This window comes from Meleagris gallopavo, chromosome 14, assembly GCF_905368555.1.
Source record: "Meleagris gallopavo chromosome 14, MGAL_WU_HG_1.1, whole genome shotgun sequence".
Lineage (NCBI taxonomy): Eukaryota > Metazoa > Chordata > Aves > Galliformes > Phasianidae > Meleagris > Meleagris gallopavo.
In genome coordinates, this window is record NC_139417.1 from 9,246,199 (window position 1) to 9,258,772 (window position 12,574).

At 41.5% G+C, this 12,574-nt stretch overlaps 1 protein-coding gene across 3 annotated transcripts in view; it reads right to left on the bottom strand.

The window, feature by feature from the left end:
- The window catches only part of EEFSEC (eukaryotic elongation factor, selenocysteine-tRNA specific), a 114,967-nt gene that overhangs the window by 40,514 nt on the left and 61,879 nt on the right, over window positions 1–12,574 (bottom strand). For all 3 annotated transcript variants that reach the window (XR_014886431.1, XM_031555571.2, XM_085236102.1), the window contains exons 5-6: window positions 11,794–12,432; window positions 1–157 (exon numbers count right to left, since the gene is read on the bottom strand). Coding sequence is in view for 2 of the 3 variants with exons in the window: in XM_031555571.2 (XP_031411431.2) it covers window positions 1–157; window positions 11,794–12,432 (796 nt within the window). In the remaining variant the exon portion in view is untranslated. The remainder of the gene's footprint in view (window positions 158–11,793; window positions 12,433–12,574) is intronic.

The following is a 12,574-nucleotide window of genomic DNA, read 5'->3' on the forward strand; positions in this document are numbered from 1 at the left end:
CTGGAATTCGGATTTTAAATTTACCACTCTGTCCAAAACCTCCATCTATTATTCCTTCTTCTCCTGTAGATAGTTTGACTTTTAAACCCACAAAAATCTGGATGTTTGTTTCCTTTTTAAACAACGAACGACCAATCACACTGTAATCATCAATCACCTGCAAAAGAAAAGAGCATTATGAATTTACAATCTGAAGTGACAAGAAAAATTAACGTATGAGATACACTGGTGACTTCCATTGCCCTGCCCTTGGAAAGCCATTTATCCCCAAATGAATAAAAAACTCTAATGACTCATCTGAACTGCTGAGTTTAAGATAATTAGCGTCCAAAAGTAGAGAAGACTATGTGCATTCACGTATTTCTGCTTTTACCTCCTTCCTTTTCATACAGGAAGACTAAAACATGCATCAGAACATGCTCTAAAGGTCAGTCAACTAAAATCTTTCCTGCTTTGAAACCCTTCTGTAAAAGTCACTTAAGTACCTACGCTCACAAAAAGTTTATTCCATTACTTATCCTAGAGCTAAATACATTATCTCCTACATAAGCATTTCTCTCTCTTAGCTCCAGAACTGCATTCCAACAGCCACACTTTAAACTAAATGACAATTACTTAGAATTTCTAAATACAGCCTTTTAAATATTCACCTTTATGCACCCATTGATCTGTTAAAGTAAAAACCTTATGACCATTGTATCCGATTTTAATTTCAAGGTTTGTGACCCAGTGGGAAGAACCATTCCAAGCCTGGATTCTTAATTAAGCTATCAGGAACAAGAGGCAGCAAGGTTGGCAGGTGAGGCAAGATAAACAGCCCTCCCTAAGGCATTACCAAGTATAAGGTGCAGCCAAGTGAGCCTAATCCCGTAGGTGTGAATATCCTTGTATACCTAATGTCTGGAGTTACTGTACCTCAGAGCAGCAGCAAGAACCTTTATTTACTTATCAAAAGAAATAAGAATGTATTGCTTAAATCTCCTCATGATTATTTCTTTTTGGTAGCAATAGTTGCTGCTCTTCCTCAGATCTTAGGAGTAACTTCCACCCGCAGGGCAGGCACGGGCCGGGAGCTGCCTGCAGCCCTTCTCTCACCCCGATAAGGGAAGCACAGAGCTCTGCTTCCAGCAGCCAGAGCCATTCGGTGCCTCAATGCCCACTGCCTGATGTGCACCAGGGGGTTCTGGTTCCTCTTCTTTTGGTATCTCCCTGCTCCAAAATACTTTGTGAACCCGTAGCAGTACTATCACCGCTTGGCAACCTCTGGCTTAAATTTGAAACAGAACAATGTCTTTTCCTTAAGCGACCAGTGGAGGTAGCGGGAGATAAGCTTCAGGCATGCTGGCCTTTCTTTGGGTCTGAAGCAGCAGACTATCAGAAGCTGTTCATTCCAACCTGAAGCTGCACTTACATTCTCAAAACATTCATCCTTTTTCTATTGTATAAGCTGGTCCAATCAAAATACTATTTCTTCCTATTCTACTTTTGTTCCTACAACAAGGATCCGAGACCCGAACACCCCCCCCGCAGGCTATGTACTTCTTCCCTTGTGTTTCAGCCTCTCACATTCCACCCATACACCCACTATTTCGGTTGCTCTCCCTCACAATGGCCTGGGAGTCCAACTTCAGACAATTTAAACATATTTTACTTTTCCAGGAGTGCTTCAAACTTACTTTTAACTTAATTGAAAACCTGTATGGCTTAGAGAACAATTGTACTCTGCCAGCATGGTTTGGTTCAGCAAAGCTGTCCTAAGAACTGAGCAACCCCTTACAAACGTGTGCTACAGGCATCAAGGACTTCCAAGTAAAGCAGCAGTGATAACCACAATCAACACAATTTTTTTTTTTTAAGCACCTTTTCTTCCCCATAAGGAGATGTGATTTTATGGCACATACCCCTCCTTTGCCAATCGTTCACCTTCTGCCTGTATTCCCATTATTCTCTGAACATCTACATTTGCCATCAGAAGATGAATCTCCTTAGCAGTGCTTAGCAACTGTTGGAATAAAACCTTCACAGGCTGAAGACAGCCCCACACATGAAGTACAACAGTGCCCCAGCCCCAAATCAGCCTGTCACCGATTTACCCCTGAAGACAACTTAGAGACAGATTGCTGACACAAGAGCTATGGTAGTTAATCAGTCTTTGCAGTAAAATCAATCGGTAAAGGGGTACAGCCTGGAAGTAACTGCTGCAAAGGAAACCTCATTTATCTCAAACTTTACGACAATTTTACAAAAATAATAGAAAAAAATAGTTTTTAGTCTTCATTTGTTAAAAGCCACAGAAAGGTGTGTCGTTCTCTCCAGTTGAAACTCACCACTTCCAATTACTTTACCAGCAATTTACCTCGGATCACTGGATTTTAAGTTAATCCCCTCTGAGTTTTCAGAGCATCTACAGCAGCAACCACTCTGCCTGTTAGCTGAATGGCCTTTTGGGAGATCTCTGCCTCTCTCTCAAACACTTTTTTGTTATAAAATATTATTAACTTAAAAAGCCAAGCGCCGCAAAGACAGTAAGGGATATGCAGTCTGCTCCGAAGCAGCAGCAAGGGGCCTAGCAATGAGGGCAGACTAATTTTATTAACTTCAGGGAAACTTCAAAAAGCTTTAGGGCTTTAATGCCAGACAGAGACGACCCCGAAAGTCAGTTTAAGTGCTGCATAAACAAAGGATTAGGGCAAGAAAAAGCTGAAGGCTCCTTGCATTTCTTGTTTATATTGTCATATGACCTAGTGGGAGTGGGAGAGGGCTGCCTCTCTGACTTTAATCCCCCGTGGTGTACAGTGGCGTTTCAGTTCACTGACCTACATTACGATAATATTTTTATAAATTTATGGGCAGAGGTGCAGCATCAAACTCACTTAAGGACTTTAGAAAAAGAAAAGGGGTAGGAGGGAAGAGAAATACCCAGAAGAGAACATTTTCTGGCTGGTGTAGTCTCCCCCTCTCCCTTAGGTTAGATCAGCAGCTTAGAGAGGGATTTCAAGTTCAAAGGGAACGTCTCTGTTACTCTTGTTTTATGGCTTAGACCAGAGGACACAATAGCACTGAGTTTATGAAATATCCCTTCCCACTTGGCTTTTGTGTTTGCAAGAGAAAAGTAAATAGCACTTTATAACCATAGGTGAAGTATGTGCATCTCTGGCATGTAACACTTTTGCTAATACCAAGAAGTTCACCGAAAAAATAAAGCACCTCCTCACACTCCCCACCAAGCAGGACTTACACTGCAGTATACTGCCTGCAAAACTGCAGTTAACGTTACATCTGTCAGCACAGCGTGAATCACAGCATAACAGTAAGGACAAATAACGATGGGATTTCCCTTCGAGCAAGGATAGGGAGCTATACTGCCTACCCTGTTAAACCACCATTTTAAAGAAAACTAACTACTGTCCTCCGAACACCCTCTAAACAATCCATATTTTGCGTGAGAGTAACTCCATGTCTTAATACAACTGAGAAAAAATACGGGGATCAGAACCAAAGCACACGCCTGCAAAGGGAACAGCCCTGTGCCAGAGTGAACTGGGAAATAAAGATTTGAGACAGAAAAAGTAAAATATTGTTCATATAATATAAACATATAGAAATAGCTAGAAAAAGATGGAACAAGAATAAGCTTAAGTTAAATCAGAAAAGATTATACTGCTTTCAATCAGATAGCAAAAGAAAATTATTTAAAAGTGATAAAAACAGGTCTGATGAAACTTAGTAAATTGAAAACATTATCCATTGAAACCAAAGCATAAAACAGGAATGGAAAAAGAACAAAGAATGTAAGATTAAATCCGAAAATACCAGGTAGTATTACATTTTGTTCTTTAGAAGAAGTACACTTGAGACATCTTCATCATGATCAGTAACAGCTCATTAGTTACTAGAACACTTTCAGAACACTTTCCATTTCTGCATAGACACAGGAATGTTTTGGAGGCTGCAAAATTCCTGTTCTCCCTCTTTAAAACGTGGGTTTGTGTGTTTAGGGAACACGGCTGCACATGAGGCCGGAAAAGGGCAAAGCTGAAAGGAACTGACAGGATTTCAGTGACGACTGAGTTTGCAGCTTTTTTTAATTCTCCAAAGACTGTTTTTGCTTTTAGTTCTTTACCAAGACCTAGGTGAAGGACTTGGCACAAATAAAGATTTGGTCAGTTACGTTGTTTCCTCAAGAGCTTACATCAGCGTGAAAGAATTAGAGGCTTTTCTTTCTGGAATTCCCTCTGGCACCACAGGCCTGTAGTTGTGTGCAGGGCTCCCTCTGAAGACCTTCTTCTCATCATCTTCCAAGCAAACAAACTAAGCTTCTGCCTTTGAACATGCATCCAGGATGCATGAGAAGAAAAGTTCAGCTCCTTCAACGCTTCACGTCTCATTACTGCTGCTTTAACAGAGCAGGAACCCACCACAGGGCCATTAGCTTTGGCTTTCAGATGTTTGCCCCTTCTCTCCAAAGCCAATGTTTCTTGGATGCAAGAGATATCTTCCTTTCTTTGCCTTTTTTTCTCTGTAGAAGTGCAACAGCATTTGAGAATTTCTAAGAGCCAAAAACAAACAAACAAAAAAACCACCCCCCCCAAAAAAACACACACCCTTGCTTTTCCCAAACATTCTCCCATCACTGTAACCTGGTTAAAAGCAGTACAGTAGTAAAAAGGATTCTTCATTATTGAGCCATGTAAACAAGGCCTGACTGAACTTTAAAGCTCCGTGCATACCAGTTCAAGTCTCCAGGCATGCACAGGTAGAAACAGAGCACTAATATGCTTATGTACACCTTCACAGTGCAAATTTCATTCAACTCTATTTAGATTTCTGAAAGGTAGAATTCCAGCAAGCCACAGGTGCTGAATTCCCAGCATGGCCTAGTTAAGAACACATTCATTTTACCAAGAGAAGAAAACAGCTGACAGCATGATTTTAAGGTTCACAACAACCTGCACTGTTTCCTTTATGTAAGAAACGACAACATCTTCTGGGAGGGAAAGAAGAGGTCTACATTGCTCAGGATTTCCAGCCCCAGAGAAAACAGCTCTGTCTGGAAGTTATGATAAAACTGAAAACCTGTAATGCTCACAGACCAAGCAGGGAAGGGGTGAGCTGTTGTGCAGAAGTCCTGACCCTGGCTTGCAGGAAGGCCAAAGTAGTCTCCCGGCCCATGCTTCTGATCAACCAGAAAGACTCATGATATCATCACAACAGAAGACCCTCAGGCAGCTTTCTTCACCTATTTAGTAAAGTTCTGTGGTCTTAAACACTCAAAAAGAAATATCAGACACAGCAAAGTTCTCTTTGGACAATGCATGACTCCAGTGCACAGCAGCAGATCAACAGGCATGATGACAGTAATTTGAATTGTTTGTAAAGGAAACTGTCTAGATATGACTTGGGGAGGTCGACAAGAACCAAGAAGAGGTTTACAAACTCCTCACTGGAAATGAAGTGGGACAGGACAACAAAAGTCTGCCCAGAGCAACCAGAGGCAAGAGAGAGGGCAGACATACCCCCGCAAAGACACCACACAGATGTACATGTGTCCCAAGTCTGTCCTCTCTCCTTATGCCCCCAACCTGCATACGAGCCCCCTGCCCAAGCCCAGCATCTGCCACCATGCTTGGAGAGGCTTCCTCCTGATGTCTGGTTAACAGCCTACAGCACTGAGCTGTACGAATCTGTGCTACGCTGCTGACTACCTCCAGTCCTAATGAAGGCATACAGTAGAGGGATTGTTACAGTTCAGGAATACATGGTTTTAGTTTCACTTTACCTTTTGACTTTTAAAAATGCCTAGGAAATCACATTTATATAAAACTTAAGTTATTTAAGTTGCAGAATTGGGCACTTAAGTTAAGAAATGCCAGATGTCCATACAGTCTTACTCCTGTCCCTCTTTGATACGGCCCACTACACAGTCTTCACATGACCACATCCAAAAACCCCCGCCTTATTAAGAACACAGTGCGGAGACTCAGGGGAACAGAATTAATGTTGCATAGGCAACTGTAAATCTGGTATTTCCTAACTTTTAAGTGCTTTCAAGTGATTTCGCAACCTAAGTAACATTCTAAATTTATTTTCGTATCCAATAAATAAAATGGTGCATTGGTTGCCTTGCTGACAAACCGATTCCCCCACAGGTGACTCTTACACAACCTCAGAAAAATCAAGACCAGCTGTCCATACACTTGCAAGACCCAAAAGCATGTCTGCATTTTAAATTTAATAATATAAATAACAAGCTTAGGTGTTACTCAAACCTTGCAAAATTATACTAGCCAGTCATGTGGAGCACGCCATTCTTTCTTTGGTGAGTGAACAAAATAGCAAGATTATGTATGAGTAAGCAAGCAGATTCTATGACTTAACTGGTACACTTATGACAAATTTATTAAACTCTATTAATCTATACATTGTGTCAATCTAATATCAACTCTTGGTGCTATTTAATGGAGATGGTACCTCTGCTTAAAGAGCATACAGTCCTCCCTTTCCCCACTCAGCTTCACAAAATCTCTTACTCAAAACCAGAACACGAGCCAATAAATAAATGCATCTTTTATATAACTATTTATATACCTACAGTGCGTTTTAACTAGTGAATGTGCTGTGCACTTTTATTCACCTGATTGCCTTCATCTCTGTATTATTACTGTATTTAGCATACCATCAGCAGCCAAGCAGAACCAAACAAACTCATGTTCAGACTTCAAAGCAGGAAAAATATTAATTGTGGCGTCTGCATGTTTACAGTAGATGGAGTGGCATCCACCATTTCTCCCGGTTGGACTCACAGAGGTTCTGCAGCTAGCCCAGCTCACTGCCCGCAGGCAGCACCCAATTCATTTTCACTGTTCAATTTGGTCCTTGCTACGCTCTGCAGGCAGGTATGGCACAGATAGATCAGACACCCACATTCTCTTTTTACAAAGTGCCATTGCCTGGCTGCTGGAGTGTTTTACTCACTATCCTGCTAGAACTACAGCACAGCTGTAAGTAAATAACGGCTGAAGCATTAGCCCTAGTAAACCAAAGAAATGGCCTTTGTCTAGAAATAAGTTGGATATAAAGAATCAAAGTACCTGAGCAGACAAAATGTACTTTTCTTCAATCTGAGCAGCACTGAAACCATGCAACAGAAAGCGCAAGGAACTGTATTTCTGTGACAAAGACTTCACGTGCAAGGCGTGGGCACAACTTTGTGAAACATTCTGCTATTACTGATACCTGCAAAGTACTTGGTGAAAAAAAGCACTACTTTTTTTCTCTCACATGACCTCCTCCTTGGGAATCTTCCCAGACAGGGATACTCTGCTTTACTCTCTCCGAGCAAAGTCATTCTCCCCAGCGTGTGGCCTCATTCCCTCAGCAACCCACACTGGACATTCCCCCTTCATTCATGGTCGAGTTTATTTTTCCTCCTTCAAAAGTCAAAGTGTGTGGCTGAGCTACTATCAACTTGACACGTACTTGGTAAATTTTATGTTGGTATTTGCACTCACAAAAAACCATATGGAATTAGAGAAAATACTGCTGCTAACTGTTAAAGCAAAGTTTAAAAATGCCATTTTCACAACTGCTCCATTTCAAGATGTCTGCTTGGGAATACCAACTTGATAAATAGTCTGGGTCATTGCTAGTAGTCAACAAATTCAAATGTTTCCTGCAGCTGCTCACCAGTACTCATCTCCAGTCTCACCCATTCTTCAGGAAGGCCAGAATATCTGCTAAGTGATGCCAATGAAACCTTTCAGGTGACCACTCACTACAGTGTTCTCTGACACAGCTCTTGTTATTCTACTGTAAGAAGAGGAGAGATGCCAGCACTATTAAAAGATAACCTTTTTATCTTCCATTCAGATGCTCTGTCACCCTGATAAAAATCTCAGTAACCTACCGTGCTTTCACATCCCACTCCTGCAACAATACTTTTCTCCCTGGGGACAGATGTTTAGATCTCACCAATATTCAGACAATTAGCAACAGCTTGTTATGAAGCAATAAGTGACCTGTGCAGCCCATGAGAACAAGTTCAGTAAAGTCACTATCCAGCAAGCACAAAATTTCGGAACACCACAGATGTGAATAAAAACCACAACAGCCCATGGCGGTGACACATGAAAGGAAATTGCTGAAGAAACAACTCTATTACCTTCAAGTAAGCAAAGCCTGAAAGCAAGGCAGATAATGAGTAAAAGCACATGAAATTTTTTAAATACACAGAATTCATTCTTCTTAATGTCAGATAATATTCAAAAAACTATCTTTAGGAAGGAAAAGACCATTCCCAAAGAAAAACATGGTTATGTTCAAAATGGGAAACAATCACAGCTGAGGTATGCTTTTACTTTCCTTTACCGGGCTTAAAAGTGCAGTTTGTGCTCTACAAACAAGGCAGAGTTTTCCTTCTCCTTTTGTTTCTTGCACAGAGCTACAGATTTACGAGCATCCTCCACAATAAGACCCTGCGACAGCCATCCTAAGATAAATCCTGCTTGTGCAAACACTTCTGAAAACAGGCAGAATTTCTGAGTCACACAGGAAAGCACGATGCATTTCTAAAGTTCACCTTTCAGCCGAAGCTCACTGCATTCAACCTGCATATCCAGGGAAGCCAGAGAGCAAATAACACGATAAACACAAAGGGTTTATCCCAGGAACTGAGTAACAGCTCCGTGACTCACACTGGAATTAAGCTGTGATGCCTCACAGAAACAAAGTTCAGAGAGGGAGATATTTCAGAGTCAGTTAGGATGAATAGAAGCCTCCTTCCCCTGTAGAACTGAGCACCCAACCAGGATCAGCAGTTGCTGTTAACCCTCATTAATTCCTTGTCTGCCTCTGGGGGCTGCTGGCCTGCTGCAGTTCCCCAAGCCCACCCCACAACCACCATTCCAAGGGACAAACTTTCTCAGCACATCATCTGCTAATTATTTTTGCCAAGCCTCTCACATCACTGTCCTTAAACTAATGCTGCTGTTTGCAATAGCACTTTCAGCCCTGTGTCTTACTTTAAGTAAGTACAAGCCAGCTGTTGCCAGCCTAGCACTTTTTCCTATTTAAAGTACATCTGTCAGCCAAAGTTCTGCAAAGTTGCCCATTGGGCAGGTGTCTGCTCCCACAGCCACAGAAGCACCCAACGAATCGGAGTAAGAACAAGAACCAACCACAGCTGCCTGATTTCTCCCGAGTCAATCAGCTGACTCCAATCCCAGCAGTGGGCAGGGGGCTGCAGACCCCATGGAGCAGCTGGGAGGCACTGCCCACTCCCCTCTCTCACAGCCTCTCAGGCAGCCATGCCACAGCACATTTTTCCCAGCAGCATTCTCTGGAGGAGTTGACTTCTCATGAAGGTAATGTGTAATTTTTAGTTTTACATTTTTAATGCCTCCCCAGGGAAGGTGTGTGGGGAGGAAGGCTTCCCTGCTCAACAGAGAGAATGAAATTTTCCTGCATCAGTGCCAAGAATAGACACCCTAAATTCAGCGATCCTAATCTCCAGCCATCCAGCAGCCATTCAGCAGCAGGGTGGGCCCAGCTGATTCAGATTTTCTATTAGCTAGTGACTTTGTGTACTAAAAAAAGTCGCTGTACCACCCAATTGTTCCCACTGCTCTCTGCTCACGAAAGCACAGACATTAGAGGAGCTACCACAAGTGCCCTCAGTACCTCCCCAGCACGCCTCGGTAACCGGCACAGCCCTCTCCCCACTAGCCCTCCCCAGTCCCTGCATGCCCCTGAATTTCCAGCACCAGTTTTTGTCTGTTGCCCTGTTGTGCAAGAGGGGAAACACCTCCAAGCTGAGCAGTAGCACAGGAGCCAGAACCTGAGAACAAACCCAACCCACAGACAGACAGATGGCTTGGTGGCAGCTACCCAAACACACCATCTGTCAGTATTCATACAGACTGACAGGGGCCCATATGCAGGGAATACCATGCAACACTTAAGGAAAGGATAAGGTAACCTCCAAAGCTCTTTAAAGGGCAAGGGAAGATAATGGGATCATTCACTGTACTCAGTAAATTACTGTCTTGGCAAAATATTCAACCTACATTCACTAGTTACTTTATCAACATGAAATTCACATATGAATAATCAGATTGTTATTCTACTATTTACACACCAAAATCAATAGCAGAAGTAACCGATAAAGGATTTGAAGATTACGCAAAAAAAGAAAGCCACTGAAAGCACATGACCAAGGCTAAGTGCAAAGCCAGTAAATTCACAGCACAAGTTTTGCACTCCCTTATACACGTGTCTTACTTAGGAGCAAAAATAAAGAAAGAAGCTGAGACTGGTTCATTTCAGTTAAACAAGAACCAGACAGCATGTGCCTCCATGGTCACACCAACTTTTGTTCCTATTCATATTCCCAAAGAGAAACAACAGCACTTGGTAAGCCAGGTCTCTCTGGATATTGGTAGCATGGTCTGAGCACATTTTTAGTAGAGATGAAGGGAAATGTTTCATGAGTTCAGATTAGAGCAATCAGAATAATAAAAAGAAAAATGAGTAGAATTGAGATCCAGACATTTACATTTGGTCTTTCTTCTCTGCAGCTCAGAGGACAGACTACCTGCAATTTGGTGTTCTAGTTCAGTATCACCAGCCAAAGAGAAAGGTAGCCAGCCATTTTGAACGGGGGAAATACAATACAGCTAACACAAAGAGTAACTACTGATTCTGGCATCTCTTACAACCCATCTTAACAAATAAAAGATTCTAGAAAGTTACAGATTCCCTCCTCTGCTAGCTACTTTTCTAGTGACAAGATTAGCATCCAAAAAGAAATGGTTTTGGAATTTTGACAATGAAGTCTTCTCATTCATTTGAGAAGAATGGCCTCTGAAATCAGCAGTGGAAACACGAAGGAGTAACTGTGCTTGAAAAAGCAAAAACACAGATTCCTCTGAGAGAGAGGGAGGGAAACATACATAGCCTATTTAATTAATATAGCAAAGCATTTAGAAAAACGAACCTCGCTAATACAAAATCATGCTGAGAAGGAACATGATTTATTTTTACTGTTATATTAGTAAAACAAACATAAAAGTACTCAAAGAAGTCTGCACTATAAATTGCAAATGTGATAAGCTATGTTGACAATTGTTTAGTCTCCTATAGCAAAGTAAGGACAGACCTTATTCAATACTCAAAACAGTTTCAATGGAATTTTGAAAAGAAGCAGTGAGATTGCCAAATGTTTTGTTCAAATAATCGGATTTGGATTAGGAAAATAAAAATTAATAGGTTCTTACCCAGAAGTTAATAAAACACCTGGAATACTAACTAATCAAGTAAAAATTTGCTAAAATTTTCATCAGTTATTTTCATCTAGGGGTAAGCAATTAAGTTATTTATATAGGCAGATGTATTTACATGTAGCATATATATTTTCAATGTACTGCTAACTGTGTTAAAAAAAAAAAATCAGTGGAAAAGTGGAGGCTTTGTCAAGTGGGACAAGAACAACAAGCTGACCCACTTAGGAAGGCACACAAACAAGGCAAGTTTGCAGGAAGAACATAATGGCTAGACCATCAAATGGATCAATGAAAAAACAATATCAAATTACTTGGTGCTGTACTGACCTAAATAAATTTGTCAGTCTTGAGAAATCATCTCCAACTCTTTGGAAACAGGAAATACATAATACACTAGGTATATAAACGTAAGAAAATGGTACAATCTCGACTATAATAATGAAAATTCCCCAGCACATCAATATATGAACAAAGATTCCCCTCTCCAATGAACAGCATTGAAAGGACAGCTTACCCTCTCTACTTGTCCTTCTTTGTGCTTTTGTTTGTACACTTTCAGCTTTGGAAGGAAAGTCTCTGCGTAGTTCTTGTCTTCCGTGCCTTGGAGCAGCACCCCATGGAACGCCAGCCTGCAGGTATTTGCATGAATATCCGTATCCAGCTTGGAGCCGATCACAAGGCACAGCTCAGGGCAAGTGACAGGTTTTTCAAACTCTAGCAAAGCCCACTGTTGTTTTGGCAGCTGGACTTCTGATTGACCATTTTCTTTATTCTCCTCTGAAGGCTTTGAGTCATTGGACAAATACTCCTCTTGATAAAGATAGTCTTTATCAAAGTCAAAAGCATTTTCTTGAATTTCTTCATTGAAGTCAGCAGGAGCCGGACTGAAAAACATCACTCTTCCCATGACTGTTTCATGACCAACTGTGATATGAAACTTAGCCTTTGTCTGAAGCGCTCCTCGAAAATACTGGATTTTCTTCAGGGAAATTATTGCAGCATGGATGGTGTGAAGTGATTCTGGGGTACAGATCAGGCCTCGTTCCAGTAGTTTGGGATCAAACTGGGTCACACAGATACCTACTCTGTCACCCTGCATGGCGTATGTCACAGGAGTATGGAACATCTGCATAGACTTGACTTTCTTTGTCACCTGTCAATGAAAGAAAGAAAATGAAATAGAATTGCACACGAGCACATCACAAGCATAAAGCCACATGTCACACCATTCTCACTTCTAAGGAGATTGCCCTTCTGGAAGAATCCAAAATTCAAAACTTAGGAAGTGAACAGAC